Consider the following 27,997-nt stretch of genomic DNA (forward strand, 5'->3'; position numbering starts at 1 on the left):
TAGATGAGTAATTGATGGCCCTTATTAACAATGAATAAGGTGGCTGGGTGGCTCAGTCAGTTAAGTATCTGACTTCGGCTCAGGTGATGATCTCAAGGTTCATGAGTTCAAGCCCCACGTTAGACTCTGTGCTGACAACTCAGAGCCTCGAGCTGCTTCGGATTCTGTGTCTCCCCCTCTCTCTCTCTCTGTCCTTCCCCCACACACGCTCCCTCCCTCTCTCTCTCTCTCTCTCAAAAATAAGCAAACATTAAAAAATTTTTAAAGATTAAAGAACCCCAACAAAATAGAAGTAAGAAAATGAAAACCATCTATAATCTCCGAGCCACTTCTGGCCGGGCAGCCTTCGGGCACACACGTGCATTGGTCGTAGAATGTGGATAATGTTGTACGTACGTATTTTTACGTCTTGGGAGCTTTGTTTTCGAGTCCTGCACATTTCCTCATACACTTAAACAGCAGAAGCGTAACCCTTAAGGGCTGCGTAGCATTCCACCACGTGGAAAGAGGATGGATCTGTCCCTGGCCGTGGGATGTGGGGTTTTCTCTCTAAGTCCCATTGGGGGGGGAGGGGGTCCACAGCACCCAAGTCCTAGCACGTCCCTCCTACTTGAGGACTCCAAGAAGTGAAGTCTCGGCTCAAAGGGTGTGGGCATTTTTAAGGCAATTTCCCAATTCTTGCCTCACCAGCCAGGTTCCTCACAACGTGGGCGTGCCCTTCGATTGTCAATCGAATGGGGGGAAATAGCATCTCGTTATTATTTTCATCCGGGTCTCCCCGACAATTCCTGGGAGTCAACAGCCCCTCCGTCATATTTATCGGGAAGGTGTTGCCCACGGTAGGGGTGCCGGTGGTAGCGGGGAGGGGGTGGCCTGTCTCACCATCCTCGAAGGCTGCAGGGCTCACCGGGCCCCCTGCTTCTCACAGCTTCGGCTGTACAGGATTCACCTGTCAATGCCTTCATGGCGCCCCAGCATCCAGGCGGACCAGGCAGGGTGGGGGCCGGGCCCCCCAAGGACCCCCTGGCCACAGGACTCCGGGGTTCCACAATGTACCACTGAAAAGCTCTGACCTGGGTTTTGACCCCTTGTCGCACCGACCGGGAAATCTGAAGCTGGGAGAGGGATGGGACTGGTTCCAAGGTCCCACAGAAAGTCACGGGAGGGCCCGCTTTAGACACGGGGCGCCGGCCTCAGCCCAGAGCCATGACGAGCATCTTTATTCCCTGACACTGGGGCCCCTTGATGGCGAGCTCGTGTCCCCATGCTCGGTGTCGGGCAGGCCTGAAGGCACTATTTACAGCAGGGGTGGTGCCCGGGGCAAGGGGCCCCTCCCGCCCAGACATCCGAGCAGCAGGGGGTGGGGTGGGGGCAGCGCAAAGGACCCCTTTCACGGACTCTCAAGCAGCGACTTGAGGAACAAGAGGGGACGCTGGGGACGAGGCCGTCCCAGCTGACATCAGCCCACGAGGTCCGGCTCAGAAAGGCAGGCCTGTCTGACACACCGCCCCGGGATGACCACCGCGTGAGGTCATGGAACAGCCCGTGTGTGGCCCTGCCGTCCGCCCAGCCCCGCTCTGCTCCCCTCCAGGGACGCTGGACACAGAGGGAGCATTGAGAAGCAATGGTGGCCGCAGAGAAGGGGCCCATCCTCTGGGGGAAGGTCTGAGCAGCCCTGGGCACCCCGCCCCCACGTCCCGGCCATCACCAGGTCCCACGGGTGCCGCCCGCACGCTGCCCGCCATCCCACCGCGTCGCCCGGGCAAGCCCGCTCGGGCTCTGCTCCCCCAGCCCCGGGTTGCGTGGCCGGCTTCCCAAGCAGCACTCGAGCTACCGCAGGTGACCCGCCAGCAATCCCCGGCCCTAGGGGACTGGGCGGCCTGGTCGTGTGCTCACCTTGAAGATACATCTCCTCGCCTTCCGCAAACATCCGGCCGCACCTGACACATAGCGCACACAAGGGGTGATAGTGTTTCTCTCCTGCCTGTGGGAAGAACGGAGCAGAGGTGTTTCCGCTGAAGGGAGGGTGGTCAAGGGAGCACGCCCGCACGCGGGGTCCTCAGGAGAAGCAGAGGGTGTGTCGGGGCCTCCCGTGCGCCCCGGGGGCTCGGGACGGCACCACGGAGAGTCCGGGGCCAGTGGGTGCTCCCAGGCTTTCTGGGGTGCTGAGTGGGGGGAGCAGAGACCCAGCCGTGCCGCCCGACGTCCCCAGGGGAGCAGGGCTATCGCCCCGCAAATCCTCACAAGGCAGGGGGGCCCGGTCCCGTCCATCTCTGTAGCTGGCAGGGGGGCGGCGGTGGGGGATGGCAGAGGGGAGGCCGGAGCTAACGTGATTTCCCCAGGTGGAGGCACAGGACGAGTGGGGTGAAAGACGATTAGTCACGGTCCCACGGGTCCCTGTACTGCTCAGGCTTCTCACTTAGCATCTACTATTTTTATAATTCCTAACATCACCATTGGACTAGGTGGAAACATTAACACCGGAATAACCTGAACAGGTTATGGTGGCTGGTCTGGCTTCGTTCTACGTGGTGCAGGGCAATCACCAGAAGAGCGTACTGGGCGCCTCTTCGTGGCCATACCCTCCACCCTGGGGAAGGCGGGCCGCGCTAAGGCCCGTGCCTCACTCTTTCCCAAAATGGCAAGAAGGCTGAGCATCACTCCCGGGGTGTGAGCCGGTAATAACCGGTTCCCTGAAGGAGCTGGGAGTGGGGGAACCGCATCAGGAACAGCTCGCCCCATCACTGGTGCCCCCGGCGGAAGCCTGGCCCAAGGGGACCCCTGTGCGAGGAGGAATCCAGAGCTCGCTCCCCTCCCGAGTGGGGTGCCCACGGGCATGGCCCACCGGCGTCTCCGGGCAAAGCTCTGAGATGCTGTGCCACCCCCCCCCAAAACCCCGTCTGCCTCAGGAAGCTGTTCCCCCGGGAGTGCCGCCCCCGCTCCTGCCCGGGGGCCCTGAATGTTCTTTATCTCATCTCAAAGGTGCCTCCTCCTGAAAGCCTCCCGGGCACTCCTCCCTCCTGGGCTCCTGCAGTTCCCTCTTCCCCACCTGGGGGGCAGGGCCCCCGCCACGGCCACTGCTAGTTGTGGGGGTCTGTCGGGGGAGCAGGTCACACGGCAGCCCTGGCCCAGGCAGAACCGGGGCAAAGCAGCCATTCTGGGGACTTAAAAAATGTTTCTAATGTTTATTTATTTTTGGGAAAGAGAGAGAGACAGAGTGTGAGCGGGGGAGGGGCAGAGAGAGAGGGAGACACAGAATCTGAAACAGGCTCCAGGCTCCGAGCTGTCGGCACAGAGCCCGACGCGGGCCTCGAACCCACGAACCACGAGATCGTGACCTGAGCCCAAGTCGGACGCCCAACCAACGGAGCCCCCCAGGCGGCCCTGCAGTGATTTAAACATTATGCCCCTGGACCTGTCCTCACACCCACGTCACCCAGGCCCCCCCTTCACCCTGGGTGGGGGGCGGACTCTGTGACCTCAAACAGCAGGGGTTCTGTGACAGCCGCGTGCAGGAGAAAGCTCGCCCTGGAGGGAAAACAGACCGTGGGGTGTACACGAGGCATCTACGAGTCAGGTCTACACCTGAGTAGGAGGAGAGAGAAAAATGCGGGGCTGGTTTCTAAGACAACAGGCTCGAAACCCCAACCAGGCAGATGAGACTCATCTGGAGGGGAGACGCAGCCCTGGGCCGCTGTGAGGGGGCCGGCCCTGCGTCCACACTCTCTGCCATCCGGGAAGCGTTCTCGTCCCCGGCCTGGCGAACGTCCCCACCTCCAAAAATAATGGCGACTCGGCGACTGTTACTACAGCTCGAGCAGAGGCCCTTTTGCGCACTAACCTGTCTCCACCCTCCAGAAGCCCTACGAGGCACATTATCGTCCTCATTTTCCGCATGGTGCACAGAGAGGTGGAGGAAGCTGGGGAAGGTCACACAGCACACAGGTGGCAGAACAGGAGTGGAGCCCAGGAGTGTGGCCCTTTGTGGCCTCTCAGCCCCCGGCCTGGCGGTCCCGGCTCCAGGGTGCTGACCCCGATCTCACATGCCCCCCAGTCCCCGCCCTAGGCAATCAACACGGAGACTCCCTGAGAGCGAGTCGAGAAACAGACACTGAAGAGTACGGATTCCATCCGCATGAAGTTCAGGATGAGGCAGACAAGTCTGCTTTGTCAGGGTGGTGGCTGCCCCCGGGGGTCCCGGGGGGCTGGGCACATCCTCCTTCCTGACCTGGGTGCCGGGCACACCCACGAGTCTGGCTTGTGGGCATTTACCAAGCTGCGCACGTGTGATCTGCGCACTCCTCTGTGGGACATGCCAGCAAGAGCCGAGACTGTACGTCTCTTAGAGGAGGACACGGGAGCACATCTTCGCGACCCCAGATTTAGCAACAGAGCCCTGGGTTTCACACCAAAGGCATGAGCAGCAACAACGAAAACAGATTCTTTTTTTCACGAAAGTTAAAACCATCGCGCATCTGAGGACGCTGTCGGGAATGTGGAAAGACAGCCCGTAGAAGGGGAGAAAACATTTGAAATCGTAGATCTGACGAGGGCTTCGCATCCAGAATGGAGACTTCTCACAGCCCAGCAGCAAAGAGAAGACTGGTCCAATGAGAAAACGGGCAAAGGACTGGAAGAGCCATTTTTCCAAAGAAGGTGCACAAACGGCCAGGAAGCACGTAGAGGATGCCCCCACATCGCCACCGCGGAGGGAGTGCAGATCCAAACCCCAACGAGAGGCCGCTCCGCACCCGTGAGGGCGGCTGTAATCAAAGCGAACCGAGCCAGAGCGGGAAGTCAGCGCCGGCGAGGACGTGGGGCAGCCGGGGCCCCCGTGCACCTGCGGCAGGGACGTGACTGGGGCAGCGCCCGGCGCCTGGGAAGGTGACACAGTTACCACGTGACCCAGCAGTTCTGCTGGTGGGAGTGAGAAAACCGACGGTCGTGGTAAGCAAAGCGAACCCAGGTCTGCCCCGCAGCCCGCATGTGAACGTCCATGGCAGCGATTTTCAGAGGCCACAGGGTGCAAACGGTCCAAACTGTGGCCCATCCACACAACGGAATATTAGCCAGCCTTAGAAGGGAAGGAGACCTGACTCGTGGGGCCCCTGATGTCAAGGTGGGACGCCAGAGCTCTGTCTCCGCCACGTGAGGACACAGGGAGAATCTGGTGGCCGTCTGCGGTCCGGGGGGGGGGGGGGACTGTCCCCAGGAACCGAATGGGCCGGCACCTGAATTGTGGCTTGCTGCGCAGGGAAGGACGCGGCCTGGGGTCTCAGCACACAGGGTCCAGCGTGGCTGCAGCAGCCCCAGCAGCCCAGGACGGGCGATAGAGTCAAACGTCAAGGCGCCCTCACTCCTCGTATCAACCCCCACCGTGGCCACAGTGACCGGACATTCCACTGCCGCACCCCTGCTCTCGCAGGCGTCTCCTCCCAGTTGCCACGCAGGAAAGGCCTCGAACGCCAGTACCCGTCGCCCAGCCCCCCGCCGGGCAGGTGGCCCAGCCCCTTTCCAGGTGGGTCTCTCAAGATGGCTCAGGTGTTTTTAAAGAATATTAAAAGCCCATGAGATTTTTTTCGGTGCGTGGTTTTAAAAAGATGTCTTGTGCCTTCTGACAAGCGGCTGTCATCGTTAATGAGACAGAACAACGCTCATGAGGAATACAGGAACTCTGGCTCCAGGGGCACGCAAAAAACACCGTGTCTTACTCAGAACCAAGTGGGAGCCGAGCCTGGAGCACAGCCCACGGCCGGCACGCAGGGGCGACCAGCACTGGGGACCGGGGGCAATGCCTCTGGGCTCCAGAGACCCCCGCCCCTCCCTCCCTCACCCGGCCACGGCAGCACAGAGGGACAGCCCTCGACCGTGACATGCCCGGCACGTGTGAGGCAGGCGTCCCCTCATCCCTGGATTCCAGACCGCCGAGGGCGGGGCCTGTGCCGCGTTGAGGCCCCCCACCAGGCCACACGGCTCCCGGGGGGCCAGGCATCCACATCCTCCAGCCCGATTCAAAGCTGAGTTTCCTCGTTGACTGCCTAGAACCGAGTCCGGATCTTAAAAGGCCTCGTCACCAGCCGACATGACGAAATCTACGTCGAAGCTCATCAAAACCTTCGGCAGGAGCCGCACAGACTTCCCAGGGCAGCTGCACAAATGCCCTCCTGCCGGGAGCCGCCTCCCCGCGAGAAGCCCAGCTCCTCGCCATGCGGGGCCATCTGCAGCCCCCTCCCCAGAGGGGAGCCCTGACCTCACCCCCTGCCACTCTCCCGCGGCTGACCCCACGTGTTCATGCTCAGGGTGGGGTCTCTGCCCGGAACGCATGTCGGCATGTCGCCGGGCTGAGCCAGCTCGCTCCCTCGCGCTCCCTCTCCTTCTCCTGCTCCCTCTCCCTCGTTCCCGCCCCCGTCGAGCCCCATCTAGGTCATGCCCTTCAGGAGCACCGCACGCTGTCCCCTTGTTCTCCACGGTCCCCCAGGCCCTGGAGCAGAGCCACGTGCAGGAGTGGGCTGGTAGAGACAAGTTGTTCCTAAGTGGCCCCTACAGGACAAAAGGAGGGTTTGGACCAAGTGAGTGTGGGAGCAGATGAATCATCCCTTCTACCTTTGGGTGTGTCCGTGGGTATATCAGCGTATCACAGCTCTAAGAGGCCCTCAGCAAAGGCCTCTGCTCAGTGCCCTTGCCCGGCACCTCAGACCCAGAAGACCAGGGGACACGGCCCCACCGGCGTAGATGCAGTGGGAAGGGTAAAGACCCAGGCTCCCATTCGTTACTGGATGCATGAGCAGGGGCACAGTATCAGGCTAAGAGCACGTCGCACACTGGGTCTCTGTCTGTGTCAGTGTGTGCCTGTATCCGCGTGTATATCTGGGTGTATCTGCGTGTATCTGTGTGTGCCTGTAATGTGTGTCTATACCTGCGTGTGCCCCTGTATCTGTGTGTGTCTGTGTATGCACTCCTGTATCTGTGTGTGTATTTGTGTGTGTGTGTGTGCCTGTGTTCATCTGCGTACGTGTGTGCACAACCTAAAATGGTGATTTCTAAATGCTAACGGTAGTTAGTCTGGGTGATGTCATTTATTACGGATGATTTTTCAGTTTACTCTATGATAAACAGGTATTGGTTCTGAATATGTTTGTTAAATAAATGCAGTCATTAAATTGCAAAAAGAGGGGGAGAAGGTAGGGCCTGGGGAAGTTGACTTTGCTTCTGTCCTGAGATAATGCATTTATTTCTTTGGAACATATGGTTTGTTTTCTCCCAGTGATAAAAGTCACACCCGCGTAGGAGGGCAAAATGGGACATGCCGAAGGAAGACAAGAGAAAGCAAGTAACCGATGCCCCGCAGTGACAGCGGTGGTTTACGTGAAGTGCAGAAACGTTTAGCTGGCTGCCTGACCCAGGGTGAGAGCTGGCCAGGGTGCCCCCTCCCACCAGGGCTCCTAGCGGGGAGGCATCGAGCCCAGGCTCCAGCCCGGGGCGGGGGGGTGGGAGTGGGGGAGGACACAACGCATGTTCAGAGGGTCTGTAGGTGAGTGGTGGGTTGAGGGAGATGGAAAGACGGGAAGGCAGGCAGGGGGAGGGAGAGAGGGAGGGAGGAATTCATTAGTGGTCCCAGAGGTACCCTGGGCTTCTGGTTACCATGGAGACAGGCAGGCTGCACCAGGCAGGAGGGGCTCAGACAGCAGCAAGGCAGGGGTTAAGGAGGGCGGGGCCAGTCCCCGCCCCCGCCCACTCCCACCTGTGCAGGGAAGCATTCCAGCCAAAGGAGAATAAGGCAGGGGTGGGGTGATGGGGAGGACCGAGCCAGGGACTCTCCCTCACTCAGCACCCCCTTATCAGACTCTGGTCTAGCTGGTCTGGCTGACACCGCTGTCCCTGGCAGGCAGTTCTCCAGCCACCTTTTAGCCCTGCCCCGGGGGCGAGTCCATCCCTGGAGCCAGCCCTGCAGAGGACCGCCCGGGGCCCCCACCCCCACCCCAGCCCTCCCCACACTCCCAGACGCCCGTCTCGGCAGTAGGGTGGGGGCACACGGCCCCTGCGAGTCCCCACCAGACCCACGAGGCTCCTCCACCTGCGCCCCAGCGCGCGGCAGGGGACGCCCCGAGACACGCAGGATGCGAGAAAACACGCAGAAAGGGAGGCTGCAGATTTGGGAGTAGCTGAGGCAGGGGGAGGAAGGGCCCCACCGTCGCCACCGAACGCACACTTCGCGGGCAGACAGGCGGGCTCTGGGGCGCCCGGCACTGACATGGCATGCTGCCCGACGCACACGGACGCGGCACAGATCGATGGCTCCCGCGGGCGGGGAGGGGGGCCCGGGCTGCTCTCCGGCTCGGGCTCCGAGGGCAGGAAAGCTCTGAGTATGACACGCATCTCACGGGAGGACAGAACGGGGTGGGGGGACGACAGGGGCGTCGGGGGGGCCGACGTGGCCCAGCTCCTTGCGAGCCCACCCTCCTGCAACCCGGCGCGGCCCCTCCGGCCTCACCACCGGCCCTGCGAAGCGCCCGGCCAGGCTCCCTACCTGCACGGGGTCCTCGCGACGGAGCCCGGTCCGATCGGCCGGCCCCCGCTGCCCCTGTCCAGCGCCCGCGCCCCAGACAGTCAGCTGGAACGGACGGCGTGCCCGTGAGGACGGCCAGCCCCCGCCTTCAGCCAGCGGTCCGGATCCTTCTCCCTTCTTTCTCCTGCCACCCGCCACCGGCCGCCCCCAAGAGCCCACGGCCCGCCCGGCGGGGCGCCAGCACGCTCCGGGCCAAGTTCAGGTGACGCCGCCGTGGCGGCTGCTCCCCTTCCGCGGAGTCGGGCTCGTCTCTGCCCGCCCGCAGCTGCCACCTCGCGAGGAGGCTGCTCAGAGCTTTGCAGAGCCCGCCGACTCAGCCGCGCCAGGGAGCTCGCGAACAAAAGCATGAATCTTCCCCGGGAGGCCCCGTATCCTCCACCGACGAGGAGGAAAACCCGGACCTGTTTTTCTCCTGCTCTTCGCAATGAGGACGGTCCCCTGCCTGAGGGCAAACCGGAGTGCACCGGAGGGGCTCAGGCACCGAGCCCCCACGTTCTGTATTTGGCCCAGCGTTAAGCATCAGGCCCCGCGGTGCAGACGGGGTCACCCTTCCCCCTCGACCCCTCAAGGGGAGCCCCGCTGACTGCCCGGTGACAGTAAGGAAGCCCCCAGCCCCCGTTACTGGGCTGGAGAACACTTCACACACGACGTCTCATTGAATCCCTGAGGTTCTGGAGTGTTCTCTGGGTCAGGGCAGGCAGCAGGGTCGAGGTCAGGCGTCCACCCCTGCCCCAGGGCACAGTGACCGGAGCCCACGGTTGCCAGGAAGCAGGCCAGGCTAGATCCACACTCGTGCCACAGAGCAAGAGCTCAGCGCCCCCCGAGCCCGAGACGCACCCCGCTGGCAGCCGTCAGGTATCCCAGTGGGGCACGGTGCTAACACCAAGTGCAAAGCAGCGTTCACACCCCGCGAGGGGACTGGACGGCACCGGGAGCCCGGGGCGGCCTGGGTTCCAGTCTGGCTCCGCCACCTGCTTGGAGGTGGCCGACGGCCCAGCACAGATGCGCGGGGAGCCCAGGAGAGAGCGGAAGGTCGGGACCAAACTTCGCGGGGAACAGAGAGAAACGGTTTGAGCTGCTGGCCGTGGAGTCCTGTCCCCAATGTTTACGGCGCCACGTGGAACCCCAGAGAGGGCGTAGCCTCCGTCCACAGATTCGGAGAGTGTGGGTATAAGCGTTAGGTATGGTCACTACCCCGCTAACAGGGTAAAAGACGCCCTCAGACTAAATGCCAACAGTTTTGTCACGTGACCCGCATGCCCAGACAGAGCTGAAGGTCAAAGACCCCATGTGGAACCAGGCAGCGCGTGGAAAGCGGCTACGACGCAGGCGTTGGAGTCCGCTCAGCCGTCGGAAAGACCAGCTTCAAGGGCCGGAAGAAAGTCACGAGAGCGAGCGAGGACCCACGTTCCCAGCTGTCGAACCAGCTCGGATTCCACAGAGACCACACTCACCGTGGGGGATGGGACACCAAGCTCTGCAGGTAAGAGGGTAAATTAGAATGATCTTTCTGGAAAGCGCTTCGCAAGCATCAAGACTCTTGTAAAGTTCATAGTTGCTGGCTGAACTTCGACATTTCTGGGAATAAATCTTAAGAAAAATTAGAAATGCAAAAAAAGAAAAAGATGTTCATCTCAGTGCTGTTTATTGTAGTAAAAAAAGAAACAAAAGAAGACTAGGAAGCCATGCTCCGCCTGACAATAAACCATCAGCTTACTGGGTTCTGGAATAGTCCTAGGGCAGAACATAATGCAAGACGGAGCCACGCTCAGTGTGGACGAGCCTTGAAAACCCGCCCCGTGAGAAAGCAGCCAGTCAGAGGGCCACACGCCGTCTGACCCCATTTGTGTGACTGTGCAGAACAGGTAAGTCTAGAGAGACAGAGGCCGTGGTGTCAGGGCTGGGTGGGGCGGGAACAGCCAGGACCTCGGGTTCTCCTGGAGGTGCCGGAAACGCTCTAAAACAACGGCACGAGGTGCGTGCGTCGACGCAGAAACTGACGGCCACAGAGCCGCACGTGAGCTATGTTCCAATCGAGCGGTTTGAGAAAAGGCCCATGCAAATGGGTGACGGGCATTGAGGAGGGCACGTGTTGGGACGAGCACTGGGTGTCGTATGTAAGCGATGAAACATGGGCATCTACCCCCAAAACCAGGAGCACACTCTATACCCTGTGTGTTAGCCACCTTGACGATGAATTAGATTGAGAGTAAATAAATAAAAATAAAAAATAAAAAATAAATTTAAAAGCCCATCTTACAAAACAAAAACGAAAACAGGAGAATCTGCTAAGGAGGAAATGTGAACCGGACAGAATCAGGATATAACGTACAAACAGTTTGGTCTGAACTGTAATTACGTCAAGAGAGAAAAAACTGGAAGGAAACCAGCCGAGAAGCGAAGCTACCCCTGATCACATTACCCACGGCTCTCCCCTTCTCTGGACTCTGCACCCTGTCCCCAGTCCGCACGCGTGTGACCACACACCCATCCTCGGGCCCCTCCGCAGAGGCAGGGCTGCCCCCACCATGCTGGCCTCCAGGGTTTCCCACCCCGGGAATGAGGAGGGGGCAGGTCTGCTGCCTGTGGGTGTGATACCCCTCTCCCCTCTCCCCTTCCCACCCCTGGGTGCAGGGGCAAGAGAGGGCCGGGGTGGAAAGAGGTGGGGCTGACGGCCTGCAGCAACTCTGTCCCTGTCACTCAGATGCCAGGTGTAATTTCGAGGAAAGCAACTCAGAGTTCCAGGTATGATTCCACTGCAGCACCTGAGACCCCGCTCGTGGGCCAGGCACTGGCTGTGGGTACAGGCAGGGCAGACATCCTTGGGGACGCGAGGGGCACCCCACGTGTCCCACTGTCCCTGGCCCCCAGGCACTCCCTGGCTCAAAAGCCTTTGTCGGGGATGGCCGGGGGGGGGCCCCCTATCTTCCCGCCCCCGGGGGCTCCTCTGTGACCCCCCTCCCTGTCCCCTGAGGCCCCCGTCACCTGTGCCTTCCCCATGGACAAAGCCAAGGAGGGGCTGAAGAATGGATACGGGGACGAGCTGGGTCTGACGACCAGGTGGCTGGGGTTCGGTCGTCCCATGAGATGTATCTTGGGAACAGATGTACCGAAGTGCATGATATATGTTACTTCCACAAAGAGACACAGCCACGTAACTCCCACCGGGATCAAAAGACACAGCGTGGGCACCCCAGAAAGCCTGCCTGCCCCGTGGCTGCCGTGTGACCGGGCCTGCCGGGAGACCACTCTAGGCTTCCTACGGGCACCCGGTCCTGCCGCCTGGACCTCCTGCAGGTCTCAGACCCCCATCTAGATGCGGAAGGGCTGGACCCAGATCTCAACCCTTCCCACCGACTCCATCAGCTTGCAGAGGGCACAGGGGAGACTGTCCGGAGAGGGCTTCCTGGAGGAGGTGGCCCCCAGCGAGCAGGCCCCGGAAGGCTGAGGAAGCTGTCTTCCGGCAGAGCCGAGAGGAGTGAGGAGGCAAGGGCTCGGGGGCACGTATCCTTGCGCGCACACACAGGAACACGGGGCTCCGCGCGAGGCACAGAGCAGGACCTGCCCGGAGAGGGCGCCCGGAGGCCCACTCACCTCCAGCACGTGCCCCGTGATGTACTTCTCACAGCCGTCACAGCGGATGCCGAACTTGGTGTGGTAGTCGGTCTCGCAGTAGGGCAGCCCGTCCCTGCAACGAGACGGGCGGTCAGGACGCGCGGGGGCTTCACCCCGGGGCCCCCGAGACCCCACAGCCGTTGCCAACGAGAGGGACCGCGTCAAAGGGGGAAACGCCACTTCCTCCTACTCCAGATGGCCACCATCAGCGTTTCCTGGGCGCTTTGGGTGCCAGCACACCTCCTCCACCGCCGCCCTGGCCCCACGAGAAATGCCGGGAAGAGGGGCCCGTTTTACAGGGGCAGAAACTGAGGCGCACAGAGCGGGGCGCCCCGGGCCCAGCGGTGGAGCTGGGGGGGAGGGGCAGAGGTGGCAGCCGCCTCCGGAGGCTCAGCCGAGAGAATAAAAGCCGTATCTGGGAAATCGAAGATGTTTCCAGGGACGTGGCTCTTGCTTCCGGTTCATTCTGTCCCACGTTCGGCATCTGGGTGGGAGGCGGCCTATTTACTCAGCAGGTGGCTTCCCACTCCCTCCGAAAGGGGTCCGGGCTGCCCTACGAAACCACGAGCCACAAAGGGTGTGTGACGAACCATCAGGGCCTGGCACTTGGGCCGGGTTGGGACGACCCTCGCCGTCCCCTGCTGTGGTGGCAGAGGCATCCGGCTGCGAGGGAGGGAGCAGGAGGGCCACAGGGCACGCGTATCTGCCGCGGGTGCTGTTCGCGGCGTGGGGCACACCGCGTGTGGGGCACTGCTCCCGAGTACTGGGCGGGCTTGGGCGGGCTTTGGTCCGGTTTTCGGGGTGCTGACGAGGGAACACAGTGCAGGCACGTCGCCCGGCACAGCATGGGACACATGGTGGGAGCCCCTCTACCAGCGACTGCAATGACTATTTTGAGGTCAACACAGCACGGCGGGAGGCCGTGTGGCGGCGAAGTGAACAGGCTTGCCCTCAAACGCCAAGGCCCAGCTGTGTGCCCCTGGGCAGGTCACTTAACCTCTCTGAGCCTCAGCTTCCCCAGCTGTGAAATGGGAGAGGTGACCGTAAGGTCTAAAGAAGAGAAGGTGTGGTCAGCGCCTAGCACAGGGCAGGCACTCGCCAACTGGTGGCCGAGGCCGCTGTCGTTGCTGACCGGGGCTGGCCCTCGGCCCCGCCCAGCGGGAGTCGGGCGCAGAGGCCACGGGCACGCGGGGACACCCGCTGCCCCAGGGCATCCCCCCTCCCCCCACTGCCGAAGCTGCCACGTTCCTCCCAGTGTGGTCGTGACTGGTTTCCAGGTTTCCAGCTGCCGACAGGGGTAAGCTTCTCGAGCTGTGGGGAGACCGCAGCTAATGCCGCTGTCTTTCCCTCAAAGCTCTGGACCTTCTGTTGGTCCCAAGGCCTCAGGCAGGAGAGGAAGGGTGGGGGGGGTGGGGTTCAAGCCCCCGGGGCCGTGGTGGCCGCAGGGCATTTCTCCGACCCCCCCCCAGCCTCGGAGGGAGGAAGCGCTGCCTTCCAGCAGAGGAGCCTGTAAATCGAGCCCTCAGGATCTGCTTTCAAAGGCCTGCTGACCTCAGGGCCCCTGTTATCCCCCACTGGGAACGGTTGTGCCCCAAACCCAGGAGGTTCAAAGATAACGTCTCCATGGCAACACCCACGCAGCCTCCCCGACAATTCTGGGACAGCTCTGAAGGCCGCTGAGTGACAGGCGTGCGTGTGGGTGGGCTCCAGAGGCAGCCAGCGCTGGGGGCTGGGCGCCCGCTATGGTGCCTTCGAGGGCTCGGCCTCCCGGGCTGCCCTCACGTGAGTCACCCCTTCCTTTACTACGACAGAGGCACGGCCGGTACCTCCCCCAGCCCCATCCAGCCTGGATCGTCTTGGCTTGGGGGCTTTAACTGAAAACGTTTTGTTCTGAGAGAAGCGTGCCCTCTCACGCAGCCGTGAGGAAGGAGACGGAGGGACCCCGCGCCCCCTTCGCCCCGTTGCCCCCGGGGTGGCCTCGTGCAGCACGAGAGCACCAGAGCAGCTGGCACGTCGGCGGCCTGATTCCGATTCCCCGGGTGTGGCCGGTACTCCTGCGTGAGGGTGTGCGTGCACGCGGGGTTCACTCTGCGCGGTTCCCCCGCACGGTGGGTTCCTGTGACAGACCCGCTCCCTCCGGCATCAGGAGCCAGCAGGGTCCCCCACGTTAGTGGCCCACAGTGCCCCCTGACTTGCAGGAAGGAGCCTGCACATCTCAGCTCCCCCCGACTCTGTGCCACGGTGGGGCCTTCCCTGACTCGGTCCGCCGATCCCAGCAAACGCACCCCTCCCTGGCAAGCCAGCTGCTCCTGCTCGGGGCTGACCCCCCCCCTGCCCCCAGAGGCTCCCTCTGCACGGCCTTCTGATGAGATGTGCCCTCCGACCCCCGCGCAAACCAGCCATCACCGCATCCGGGCTGCACGCGTGGGGACACCGGGCCGGCCAGGGGGAGCTGCCCAATGCCCAGGGACCGCCCAAGCTGTTGCGTGGGGCTGAGCCACCACGTCGGTGACAGCTGAGGCTGGTCAGCCCTCGCCCCCTCGCTCCCGCTGCTGCGGTCAGCCGGCGCTCGGTGCACTCTGCAGGCGATCCAGGCGCCACGGGAGGGTGACACCCGGGGACGGGTGTAGGGAGGCATCTTACAAAGGCTAAGGTGGGGGCCACGGTCTCTGCTTCGATCCACGGAAACACTTTGGAGGCAAGGCTGGTGGGAGGGGGCGCCGGGCGGGGGGACAGACACGCAGGGGCCTGGGCCGCGCGGGCCACGGGGCAGCCGCGGCCCCGGGAGGGACCGTCAGCACAGGCAGACGCGGGAGGGCCGACCACTCACTTGCTGATGTATTCCGCGTCCAGCTGTTTCCCACACGTCTCGCACTTAAAACAGCCCAAGTGCCAGTGTTTGTCCAAAGCCACCAGGGACTGGCCGTTTTTAATTTCCGTGCCGCAGCCCCCGCAACCTGAAAGAAAGAGCAGGACACAGACATGGCCATCGTGGGCCAGGAGGCGTGGGGGCCTATCCCGCCGGGCCTCCGGGCTCAGAAGTGCCCACGGTCTGTGGGAGGGGACAGAGGGGACAGTCCAGCTGGCTGTGCTGGAGGGACCCTGCTACACGCCAGCCGGCACAAGTGCCGAGAAACGAGCCACGAGGTTCGTCTCCGCAGGCATTGAGCGCCGACTGCATGCAGCCTGGGCTGGGAGCTGAAAGGGCCCTGCCTTGCAGAGGATGGGGCCAGGGCCTGGCAGCGGGTGTGTCCTGGGACAAGACCACACTGCAGGGTGGGGGCCGCCTGGAGGGGCGGGCAGCACGTCCTCCTCTGTCTTAAAGCAGAGTGAACCTAAGTGACCCGGCCAACGTGCCCCCCGAGGAAATGCACTGCATTAGGGAGGTCTGAGCTGTCACCCCTGCCATTCCTTCCTCTGGGCCCTTGCCTGCCCTGATGCCCCCCCCAGGAAGCCCTCCCGACCCACTTGTCTGGACCTCCTCCCGTGGCCGTCTGTACCCGATGCAGACATCGGCATCCCCGATACGGACAGCCCCGTCCCCACCTGTGCTCCGGGCCTCAGCCCACGTCTGAGCCGGGCCCCGGTCGGTCAGCCTGGGGGGCCCCTCCCTTGGCGGACCGCCCCCAGGTGATACGCACCCCTCACCCCGTGGCCCCCGCCCGTCGGGGCACTGGCCTCCCCACGCCCCCGCTGCCCCTCCCAGTGTGCCCCTCCCTGCTCAATGGCCCCTGGGTCCCAGGCCCACCCCTCAGCGCGTAGGCCTCTGAGGCCTGGCCTGGGGACCGCACCGGGGTCCCCAGGATGACGGGGTGGAGCCAGGCCAGGGGAGCCTGGGGCACAGACACTGGCGGCATCGCCTGCCTGGGGTGTGTGTGTGTGTGTGTGTGTGTGTGTGTGTGTGTGTGTATCTGGGTGTGTCAGGGGCAGGATGGGCCTCGGGGGCCCCGCAGGGTCCTGATGAGCAGACACAAGGAGAAGGCATCTGGCAAACGGCCCCCACGGCCCACAGGAGCCCGCAGCAACCCCGGGCTCAGCCGAGGGGCTCGCAGGCCGAGCGGGGACCCCGCACCCCGAGATGAGAGAGGGTAGCCCAGGGTGCGACAGGGGCTACCGGTCCTGGCCCCCACGGCTCACGGGGCCGCACTGGGCCGAGCTCTGTCCCCTCTGGGCCCCGTGTCCTCACTGGGGGGGTGGGGGGTGGGGCCATCCCATCGAATGACAAAACACAAAGGCACAGGGTGGCGGGGGCGGGGGGCACGCACGGGCCTGGCGCACGGCGGGGGCTCCACAAATGCTCTTCTCCTTGGCAGATGGCAGCGTCCTATTGTTTTCAGAAAAAAAACCATTTGACGCCCACAGAACCGTTGGTCGAGCTCTGGCTTTCCTAAATTATCACACGCAAACTGCGCACCAAACGCCCAAAGAACAGACTCCCGCTCCAAGACTGCGGGCGGGGGAAGCAGGCAGCTCGCTCAGCCGGGGCCCCTCGAGGCCCAGCGCGGCCGGCAGCTGGAGAACGCTGGGCCAATGAGTGCGTGCGCGCACGCGTGAATGAATGAGTGGGGACCGAGAGAACGCCCTCCTTTCTCCAGTTCAGGAAGCACCCAGAGCCCCTCCCCAACCTTCGACCTCCGTGGGTCCCCAGCAGCACGGAGGCAACGGCGGCTCGCCAGTTCCGGACTCCCGCGGGCTGGCTTCGACTGCGGGCTCGCCCTGTAAGCTCCACATCACCGCCTGTCGACCGAGGACGGCTGTGCTCCCCAGGGGACACCTGGCAATGTCCAGACACACTTTTGATTGTCCCCGCTGGCGGGGGGCATGCCCCAGGCACCTGGCGGGCGAGGCCAGGGCTGCCGCTCGGGGCCCTCCGGCGTGCAGGATGGTCCCACCGCACAGAATCATCCGGCCCCAACTGTCAGTGGCTCCAGAGTCGAGAAACCGGGCTTGGAGCCTTAGTTTGCTTCTCTGTACATGGACTAAGTGAAGGAGCAGGCCACGCCGCATTGTGCCCAGGGCCGGGGGGAGGGGGAGGGGGCAGGGTAGCGCAGTGGTTAGAAACCTGGCCCTTGGAGCCTGGCTGCCCTCACCCGCTGTGCGACTGTGGGCTAGTCGCTTGGCCTCTCTGTGCCCGGTACGAAGGGGGTGCATTCTACGGGGCCAACAGCAGTGTAGGCTCGCACGCTTGTTATGAGGCCACAGGCCCGTGGATGTGTTTGATAACTGAATAAACGCGCAAGAGGCCCAACGCCGTGATTGTTGCCGGAAGACCCGGGGGCCCAGCTCCCTGCGGGAAGCCACCTGAAGACATCTCCCTGAGGACATCTCCCACATTGTCACCCCGCCAGCTACCATATTCACGCCTGTCCGGCCCCGGGGGGCTGGGGGGGGGGTCCAGAGGCTCCCGGAGCGAGCCGGCTGTGTCTGCAGGAGGACGGGGACCCCACACCCACCCCAGCGAGCCTGGGGCAGAGTCTCGCTAATAGTGGGCTGTGAACTCCGAGGCCAGAGCGCTTGCAGGAAGGACCGTTGCCACGGCAACAGCAATCGCCACTCTCCAAACACGACTGGAGCTCAGCATAGCTTTGCAGGGCTTTGCAGACGACAGTACAGAACCCCGTGTGATGAATCCCACCGACAACAGCTGTCGGCAAAGGGGACTGGCTCTGCCGTCACAGCAACGGGCTGAGCCTGGGCCGCTGCCCCAGCATGACCCTTCTAGAAAGTTCCAGACAGCTTCCTGTCTGCCCCAAAGCGCTCCCTCCTCTAGCGGACGTGGTCATGAGATCTTCAGCTCTGCCGCTAACTTGCGTGGGACACAGGACGTGCAGGGCGGCCTCTCTGAAGCCCGGTTGTGAACAGGGCGGGGGGGGGGGGGGAGGGGGGTCATGGTCAAGGCGGGACAGACCCACCGTCACCCACTGGCCCCCAGGTCAAACTGGGTCGGGAGCAGGGAAGGGCTCAGAGTCGGATCTGAGATTGACTTTTGAAAGCACGGAGCTGGCTGACGTCTAAAACTTGAAAATGCCCGACACGTCCTGAGGGGGCCCGTCATTGCTCTGAAAGCCGGGACTGAGTGGAAGGGCCGGGGGCAACGGCAGGGAAAGATAAACCGGATCGAGCGTGCCCCCACGCACCGGGGCTCTGAGCTGAGCTGGCGACACCCACCCCGGACGGCAGCGCGGGGGCGAGAGCGTGTTGACTCCTGGGGGCCGCAGCACCCCCCAAGGCAGACGCACCCTAAGACCCATTAAGGGCACAGAGCCGTCACCGTACCCTACTGGGCATGCGACCTCACGGCCTCGCTGCCCCGTTTCCCAGGCAGCAGCGGGCCAGCGAGGGGGCTGGGGTTCCAGGGCCCCACCGCCGACCCCTGAGCACCTGAGCAACGTAGGCTCTTTCGGGCAGAAGACGGGGAAGCCCCAAGGGCCACAGGCCACGGGTCTCAGAGGGGAGGGCCGTGGACCCTCACCCCCACCCCCCTTCCTGCTGAGGGTGCACCACCCCTCCTGACTCTGGAGGGGCCTCCAAGCCCCAGCTCCCAGTTCGGAGCTGGAGGCCGGGGAGGGGGGAGCCCAGGGAAGGGAAGCGGGGGGGGGGGGGGGGGGAGAAGCAAAAAGAGCTCTCGGGGAGGAGACCCTCCTCGGGGCAGCGGGGGAGGCAGCCCGGGGCAGAAGCTGTTGTGCAAGATTCAGAAGGAGTGGTGTCTCCTCCAGGGATGGAACAGCGTGGGCGTGCAGTGCAGAGCGCTTATCCTGTTGCTAAGCAACAGGCACAGGGCCAGAGCCAAGAGGGATGCTGAGGGGCGCTCAGAGCCCCAGGGCTCCAGCTGGACTCCGACCTCTACAGCTGCCCGGGGAAGAGCCGCTTCCCCCTTCCGCCCACCGCGCTCCTCCGGCCCCGAGACCTGCGGGCCGACCACGCTGCCGCTCAAGCTTCTCCTGGCATCCCTCACTCAACAGCCATCTATGGCTCCTCATTGCCTCCGGGATGCAGTGGGACTGGGCACGGCTTTGCCATCTGGTGTCCGTCTCTCCCGCTTCATTCCGTCCCTTGTCCCCCCACGTAGCAGCCCCCCGCTGGTCCACTCACGAGGATCGGGTGGCTGCCCGCTCTCTCCCTGTCCTGTAGCGTCTTCCTTTCCATGTCCACCCACTGGAACCTGTGTTTCAAGTTTCAGAACAAGGGCCACCTGCACCCCTGCTTTGGAGTTTGAAGCCCTTGGCTCGAGCCTAGCGGGACACCCGGCTCCTGGCACACACACACCCACCTCCCCGCCCGACTCAGGGCACTTCTGGGACGGAGAGGAGGCATCCTGCCTGACGGGGCTGCTCTGGGGACACAAGGAAGCGGGGATTGATGGGGAGGATTCTGCAGATATCCACACAGGAGGCAGGAGCCGGTGGGGAATGTTTAACAGTCCCCAGACACCAAAAAGGTTCTAGGCGGGAGATTTTCAGTGCGGACTGGAAGATGGGGCGGGTTACGTTATTAGATCACCTGGGGGTCAAGGGAGCATTTGTTCTCTGGAAATGTAAATTTGGTATTTTAAAATACTTTTATATTTGGAAAGGGCAGAGCCTTTCCCAACTCAAAAAATTCTTAGACAAGGAGTCTGTCGTCAGGCACGTTTCTCTTTTTACTCTGGCTGCCGGGGAGCTCTGGACAAACTGTTCAAACTAACCTCCCCCCTTCTAATCTTGCTTGTTAGAGCTTTTAACTACTATTTCAGATTTAATTATAATAGCATCAACTGCGACGCAAATCCCCAGAAGTTCAATCAATGCAGACCTCAGCGGGAGAGAAATCCTTGAATGGAGGACTCTCCCAGCAAGCCCCAAAGCAACAGCCTCACCAACGGACGCGGCTGCTAGTTTGTCTCCCCAAGAGATGAGGGCTTCGCCTCCCTCCACAGAGTGAAATTACTACCAGGCCCTGGAGCACCGAGCTTCTGGAAGGCTGGAGGTACAATCTCTCCTGGAGAGATTTTCAACGTGGCAGACAAGGTGGGCGAGGAAGAAGAAGGTGCTTAACGGGGGGTGGGGGGGGGGAGCAGGAATGAACTGTGATAGACGTCAGCACAAAGCCCTCCTCTGTCAAGGGACACGTGACTCAGGCACCGGGGACACCACAGCGACCGTGGCACGCAGGGTGGGCCCGGAAACTCCATGCGGGTGGGCCCGGAAACTCCAATCCTGCCCAGGGAACGAGGCAGCAGCAGGCCCGGGAGCGCGGGGCCCCCTTCCCAGTCCCGGCGCCCCACGTCCGGCCCAGCAGAGCTGCAGGTCGGCGGAAGAGCCCCTGCCTCGCCCTCTCGCTGCCCTGCACTCAGCACACATTGATTCCTTTACAATCTGTTTCTGCATCCAACAAGCATGCCTTGAGCACCTACTGCATACAAATCCCGGCCTAGCTCTGGGCAGGGCGGGTGTGTGTGTGTGTGTGTGTGTGTGTGTGTGTGTGTAGCACTTAACCCGGGAGCCCCTGACCTCAGGAGCCCAGAGTTCAGTGCTCTCCTAATGGCTCCCCCAAAGAGCTTCTGGAAGGTCTAGAATTATCTATTATTATTGAGCTCTAGAAGGTGGAACTCAGTGTGTGTGCATGTGTGTGTGTGCGTGCATTGGAGGGAGAGGACCAGAGGAGGCCAGGAGGCTTCCTGGAGGAGGCAGGCTGGAGCCGGGCTGAAAGGAGGAATGGCGTGTGGCAGGGAGGGCACGGCTGCGCGAACGCTTGGAGGTCCAGGAGCCCCAGAGACTTCTGTCCCCTTCTGTCCCCTGTGTTTGTCCACAGTCAGGGGTTCACTCCCACGGCCTGTGCCCCGGGAGGTCAGGTCCCTCCCGGACACCGCGAGGCCAGCCACCCCCTCCCCCCACATACCGCTCGGTGCCCACTTACTCCAGAGGCCCTGGGACAGGTGCACGCTGCCGCCCGCTGTCTTGGGCAGGGAGCACTTCTGACACACGCATTCCTTCCCGTTGAAGGTCACTCGGTCCCCAGGCGGGAAGGGCAACCTGAAATAAGAGAACGTGTGACCGGCCAGCATTGCCTCCGGCTCTTCTCCCGGGGTGGGGGACCGAGACCCCCCTGCCCCGTATACCACCGCTTCCCCGGGGGCCTCGCGCAGACGGGTGCCGCAGGCTGAGGACACGCAGGGCCCCCCCGGCCTGCTGCAAGCCCAGGCCAGTCACCCACACCTAAGCCTCAGTTTCCTCTCTGTGCAAACAGGCAGAATCGTAGTGCCCCGGTGAGGGGCAGCGAGGGCCAGCCCCGTGCTTGGCTCACGGCAACCAACCAGGCAGCGTCGACGACTCCCTCCTCCATTCGACCCTGCCTCCTCTGACCGCCCAGGATGCTGTGTCCAAATCAGTTCAATGATAATGGCAACGGCGAGCATTTATTGAGCACCTACTCTATGCCAGCTGCCACGTCTCACCATAGATGCCTCACATGCATGCCTCATTTAATAACTTTAGGACATTTGTCCAAGCTGGAGTTTGCTTCATTTTTGGCTCCCTAGATGAAAACCCAAGTTCAGAGAGGATAGTTAACTTTTCCAAGGACACACAGCAGATGCATGTCAGAACCAGAGTCAAAGCAAGGCCTGCCCCGCTGCAGAGCCGCATGATTTACCTACTGAGGCCTCTAAAAAGTCAGTGCCTGTAGACAGTTTAATTTTTGAAACTACCCCACTGAAATATCGTTTACCTGGATTGCTGAGCGTTCTGGCACTTGCTGAATTCTGCATCCAGAGTGAATCCCAGCCCCAGTGAGAGGTAGGTCATGGCCCGGGGCTGCCCTGAGCCAGGCTGGAAGGGGCAGCAGGGAGCCTACTAGCCTCCTTCACCGAGGACCTCCCCTCCGGGAAGGTGGCTGCTCTCTGGTGAGCCAGGGACAGGCCACCTGCAGTCGGGGGCCGGAAGACGGACCCGAGTGTCCTGCCCATGTCCCATCCCGGCCACCTGCTGCCTCTGAGCTCCTGGCAGCCCCCGGGCCATGTTCCTTCCCCGGCTCAGCCTGGTCGGAGAAGCCGTGCTCTGGGGCCAGGAGCCTGCAGAACTCTCTGGGCCAGGAGCCTGCAGAACTCTCTGGGCCAGGAGCCTGGACCAGCACATGCCCTTTCCTCTGGTTAAACCTGTGTCGTCTCCACTTTGCCTTCTCAGGGCTGGATAGTCCACGGCACACCCCAGGCGCTCAGCAGGTGCTTGGTAATGCGTGAATGGGTGAGTGAACGAGTGAATGACCAGAGGCCCCCAGGAGGCCTAACTCAGCCGTCCTCACCCGGCTGGCCTCCCCACGAGGCCTGCCCGGTCACACCGGCCCCAGGCCAGCCCGAACCCTGCAGCAGGGGTCCCCCCAACAGAGCCTGCCATCGCCCCCACCTTGTGCGGCCGGGGGTCATTCGGCAGGTGTGTTCTCGGGTCCCCACTGGGCCAGTTCCTGCTCTTGGGGACCGACGACAAATACAAGCTGAGCTGGCCTGTCTCCCCAGGCTTGTGAGACAGCCCTGCAGACCTGGTTCCTCGGGGCCCGGAACCTTCACAGCTGACGCCTTGTGCTGTGTCACCTGTGGTCAGCGCTGTGCTCTGCTGCTCCCTCTTAGACTCTTGCATCTGGCCTGCTAATGTGCGGTGTTAGGACAGAGTGGGGGGTCCTCACCTTCCCTGCATGTGCACTCACAGGGTCTCTGGCTGTGTAACCCAGAGCAGGTTACTTACCCTGTCCGAGTCCTGTTTCTCACCTGTGAAGTGAGACTGAAAATACCTGTCTCATCGGGCTGCGATTCATCCATCCATGCGTCCATCCATGCATCCATCCATCCATCACCCATCCATCACCCATCCAACCACCAACCCATCCATCCATCCATCCATCCATCCATCCATCCATCCATCCATCCATTTATAGATATATCCATTCCCACCCACATCCATTCATCCATCCATCCATCCATCCCCCATCCCCCAACCATGCATCCATACACCATCCATCCATCCATCCATCCATCCATCCATCCATCACCCATCCATCCACCAACCGATCCATCCATCCATCCATCCATCCATCCATTTATGGATATATCCATTCCCACCCACATCCATTCATCCATCCATCCATCCATCACCCATCCCCCATCCAGCCACCCATCCATCCATCTACCCATCCATCCATCACCCATCCATCACCCATCCATTCACCAATCCATCCATCCATCCATCCATCCATGCATCCATCCATTCCCACCCACATCCATCCATCCATCCATCACCCACCCATCCTTCCACCCATCCATCCATCCACCCATCCATCCATCATCCATCCATCCATCACCCATCCCCAACCATGCATCCATACACCATCCATCCATCCATGCATCCATCCATTCCCACCCACATCCATCCATCCATCACCCATCCCCCATCCAGCCATCCAGCCACCCACCCATCCACCCATCCATCCATCCCTCCATTGGACAAATTGTATGGAAAGCTCTAGCATACTGCCTGGGACCATGAGGGGCTGAATAAATGATAGCTATGATTGTATTAGCTCAACTTTATTGAAATATACTTTGACAAATGTTCCCATTGATGTTATCAACACCACAGTCATGATATGGGACATTCCATCCACTGCAAAAAGTCCCCTGTGATTTTCTGTAATGACTCCCCCACCCTCCACCACCACCACCCTTGACCCCAGGCAACCGTGGTGGGCATTCTGTCGCCATGGATCGGATATGCCTTTTCTGGAACTACATATACATGGACTCACACAGGACATAGCCTCTGATGTCTGGTTCAGCGTCCTGCCCCTGACAGTCACTCGCATGCTGCACACATCAATAGCTTGCACCTCGTTACTACTGAGCGGTGCTCCCCCGGACAGGTGAGGAACACGATTCCATTCACCGTTGACAGACATCTGGGTTCTTTCCAGTTTGGGGCTGTTACAAATAAAGCTGCTGAGAACGTTCAGTGACAAGTCATTCTGTGGTCACGTGCTTTCACTGCTCTTGGGTACGTACCCAGGGCATATGCTAACTCTGTGATTAAGTTTGTAATGAACCACCAAACTGATCTCCAGAGAGGTCGCACCACTTTGCATTCCCACCAGCAACACGTGAGGGTTCCTTCAGGCTCATACCCTCGCCAACAATCGCCATTACCTTCCGTTTCCGTTCTAGATGTTCTGGTGGCTGATGGTTCCTCACCATTTCAATCTGCACTGTTTTATGTGCTTATGGCCATTCGTCTATATTCTTTTGTGGAGGGTCTGTTAAACCTTTCTGCCCATTTTCCATAGGATTTTGGTTTACCTTCTTGCTGCTGACTTGTAGAAGTTCTGTACGTATTTGGATGCCGATGCCTCATCAGATGTATATTATCTACCAGCTGATGGCTTGCTTCGGAACTTTATTGATAGCTTTTGACATTATTTTTCTTCCTTTAACTTTCCCGTCACGCGGGTGTGTTGGCAACAAGTTCTCTCAGCTTTTGTGTGCTGACAGAAGTCTTTATTTTGCCTTCATTATTTTGGAGGGGGACACATTTATTGATGTCATTTTAATCACACACTACAGGCATCCCTCAGAGATACTACGGGTTCAGTTCCAAACCACTGCAATAAAGCAAATATTGCAATAGAGCAAGTCAAATGGATCTTCCAGTTTCCCGGGGCGTAGAAAAGGTATGTTTACACTGTGGTCTATTAGATGTGCAGTAGCACAAAGTCAAAAAAACCACGTACATACCTTAAAAAGTACTTTATTGCTAAAAAATGCTAACCGTCACCCGAACTTTCAGTAAGTCGTAGTCACTGATCACACATCAGCCCAACAAATACGAAACTGAAAAAGCTTGACATGTTGTGAGAATGACCGAAAGGTGACAGAGACACGAAGGGAGCAGATACTGTCGGAAAATGGCACTGACGCGCTCGCTCGATGCAGCGCTGGCACAACCTTCAACTTGTAAAACACACAGTGTCTGCAAAGCACGATAAACTGAAGTGAACAAAGTGAGGGGTGCCTGTGTGACATTCATGTCATTCAACGTGGTTTCTAGGCTACTCAGACTTGGGCGTTTATCCCCACAATCAATTTGAGGACTTTTTCGTCGTCCCGAACAAGAAACCCCATATTCCTTAGTGGTCGTGCCTTCACTTTTGAAAGTGTTTTTCTTTTTTCTTTTTTTCTTTTTTGATGTGTGGGGGGTGGGCGGGAGGCTTGGCATGGAATTGATTTCTTTCTTGTAAGTCTTTAAAGATACTAGCCCATTGTCTTCTGTTGGGCATAGTTTTAGGTGAGAAGTCTGTAACAATTCCTTTGTTCCATCGTCTGTGATGTGGGGTTTTTCCCCCCTCTTGCTCCTTGTTAGATGTGTTACTATTTTTCAGAAACGTGATGACGACGGGCTTAGTAGGTTTCTGTTGTGTTTATGCTACTTGAGATTCATCAACATTCCTGGATCCACGAGTTAACAGTTTTCATCAAACTAGAAATCGTTTAGCCATTATTGCTTCAATTATCCGCTCTTCCCCCACCTCCTGGATCCCCCCCCCTTGGACAGGTAAAAAGATCCTTTATTCTCAGATTCCTGAGCTTGTCCCCATGTTTCCCAGTCCTTTCTGTCTCTTTGCTGTAGTCTGAATAGATCCTATGGTTTTGTCTTCAGGTTCACCAAGCCTTTCCTCTGCAATACTTACTCTACCGCTAATTCCTTTGAAGGAATTTTCGTCTCAGAAACTGTAATTTTCATCTGCAGGAATCCCACTCGGTTTCTTTTCATGCGTCCTGTGGCACTCCCACTTATATTCACATTTTCCTTTAAATACAGAAGCATATTTCCAATACTTTTTCAAGCCACCGGCTGCTACTCTCACATCACTCTCATTTCTGGGTCTACTTCTATTGACTCGTTTTTCTCCTGGCTTTGGGTCTCACTTTCCAGCTTCTTCTGTGACTAGTCCTATTTGATCGGATGTTGGGCGCCGCATTCTATGATGCCGAGGGCTGGACCCCACTCTTCCTATGGAGAGTGCCGGGTCTCTTCTGGCAGAGGCTTGTTTGCAGATCAGTGCGACCTTTTGTGGGTTTGACCCTTTTCTTCGTTGCAGCAGGTGTTTGCAGCTTTCGCACACAGGGTATTTTAGCCCCACTAATCAGGCACGACCCTTTTGGCATCCCCACTGTGTACCTGGGTGTTCAACAGCCCGGTCACAACTTGAACGTCTCCCAGCCCTGGGAACGGTTCAGCTTACAGCAATCCGGTCGCTCTCTGTCCACCTGGTGAAATGTCCTCTCTGCCTGGGTGGCTTTGTGTCCAGTCAAAGGCTCAGAGGCGCCCCCACGTTGCTTTCTGCACTCGCTCTGCGGGGCCCCCTCCCCTCCGGAGTATGGCTCCTGCTGCTCGGATCACCGCCTCCTGACTCGGTCTCCCCTCCTGGTACTACGGCTCCAGAAACTGTCTCCGGGCACAAAGCTGGGTATTTTCAGAGTCTGCTGCCTGTGTCCCCAGGCTTAGTCCCAAGCAGCCTGTGCTCCGGTGCCTGAAAACAGTTGTTTCGTGTATTTTGTCCAGTTTTATAGTCGTGTACGGAGGTTGGTAAGTGCAACGCGGTCAATGCAGCGTGACAGAACCGTCTGCTGTTGTTTTCAAAACAGGAGATTATCCAGAGGTGATCCTTCTAGCCAACGGTGATCACGTCTCCTTGTCTCTAAGCTACATGCACAGAAACCAACTATTTGATAGTCCTGATGGGAACTTGGGCCTGAACGTGGCACGAGAGCACAGTGACTGTCATTAGAAACGTTCCTTGTCATCGTTCCCCCGTCTCTGCACCTCCCTGACGAAAATATCCACTTCTGTCTGGCACCAAGGCTGTAACTACAGCCAACAGCTCAAAAACTGCCCTTGAAACTGGGTGTGGTGAGACAGAGAACACAGAGCAGAAGTTAACTCTGGGGAGTTTTTTTTTATTATTATTCTTTGTCTCTCAGAAATGGAACATGTTCCTGGGGGCTGGAGCCATGTGTCTGGGGGCCGGGTGCTCGTGAGAAAACTGGCCTGTGCTCTGGCCAGAGCAGGGTGCTCTGGCCTCCCTGCTGAGCCCCCTGAGGTGCAGGGCAGAGAGGGGAGCCGGTTGTGGCCCTGCCATGAGGATCAGGCCCTCGGTCCATCTCCAGCGACCCTCCGCCTCACCCCTGCTCTGGGCCAGGCACAGGGCACCACAGAGGAAGCAGGCCCAGCCCCTGCCCGCACGCAACTCCAGAGACGTGCTGCTGGGAAGGTGCCGTGGGGCCCAGGTGAGCACCTGTGCAGGGCACAGTGGTGCCCTGATGAGGGAGGGGAGCTGCCCCCCAGGGTAGGAAAGGCCCTGACGGTGCACCCTCGTACTTCAGGGTCTCTGGGTGCTGAGCCCTTAGTGTCTGGGCTAATGCCTCCCTGAGTCACCAGCACTGGCCCTGTACCAGGTGCGTGCAGGTGCTGAAAAAGCCTGGTTGCAGGAAGGAAGGAACGAATGAATGAATGAATGAACGAACTAGAGCAGACTGCAAAGTCCCCTCAGCCAGGCTGAGGAGCCCGGACTTTCTCAGGGATGCCGGGCGGGGGGGCAGCGAGGGGGAGCGACAGACACAGAGGCGGGGACCCCGGCGTGGAGGCCGCGGCAGGACCCCAAGCAGGCACGTGTTGAAGCCTCGGTGGGGGTTGCGGCTGGGGAGAGCGTAGCAAGGGAGGGGCCCTTCCCCAGATCCGGGAGACTCTCACGCTTGGGGGTCCTGCCCCCGGGGGGGCGGGTGGGGTGCCACCCACAGAT

The 27,997-nt window shown here is 60.4% G+C and overlaps 1 protein-coding gene across 17 annotated transcripts in view; it reads right to left on the minus strand.

Annotated features, from left to right (window-relative positions):
• The window catches only part of ABLIM2 (actin binding LIM protein family member 2), a 140,277-nt gene that overhangs the window by 65,879 nt on the left and 46,401 nt on the right, over positions 1-27,997 (minus strand). For all 17 annotated transcript variants that reach the window (XR_006202050.1, XR_006202049.1, XM_042937015.1 and 14 more), the window contains exons 4-7: positions 21,077-21,192; positions 15,012-15,138; positions 12,161-12,254; positions 1,897-1,984 (exon numbers count right to left, since the gene is read on the minus strand). Coding sequence is in view for 15 of the 17 variants with exons in the window: in XM_042937015.1 (XP_042792949.1) it covers positions 1,897-1,984; positions 12,161-12,254; positions 15,012-15,138; positions 21,077-21,192 (425 nt within the window). In the remaining 2 variants the exon portion in view is untranslated. The remainder of the gene's footprint in view (positions 1-1,896; positions 1,985-12,160; positions 12,255-15,011; positions 15,139-21,076; positions 21,193-27,997) is intronic.

This window comes from Panthera leo, chromosome B1 (assembly GCF_018350215.1).
Source record: "Panthera leo isolate Ple1 chromosome B1, P.leo_Ple1_pat1.1, whole genome shotgun sequence".
In the NCBI taxonomy this organism is placed as follows: domain Eukaryota; kingdom Metazoa; phylum Chordata; class Mammalia; order Carnivora; family Felidae; genus Panthera; species Panthera leo.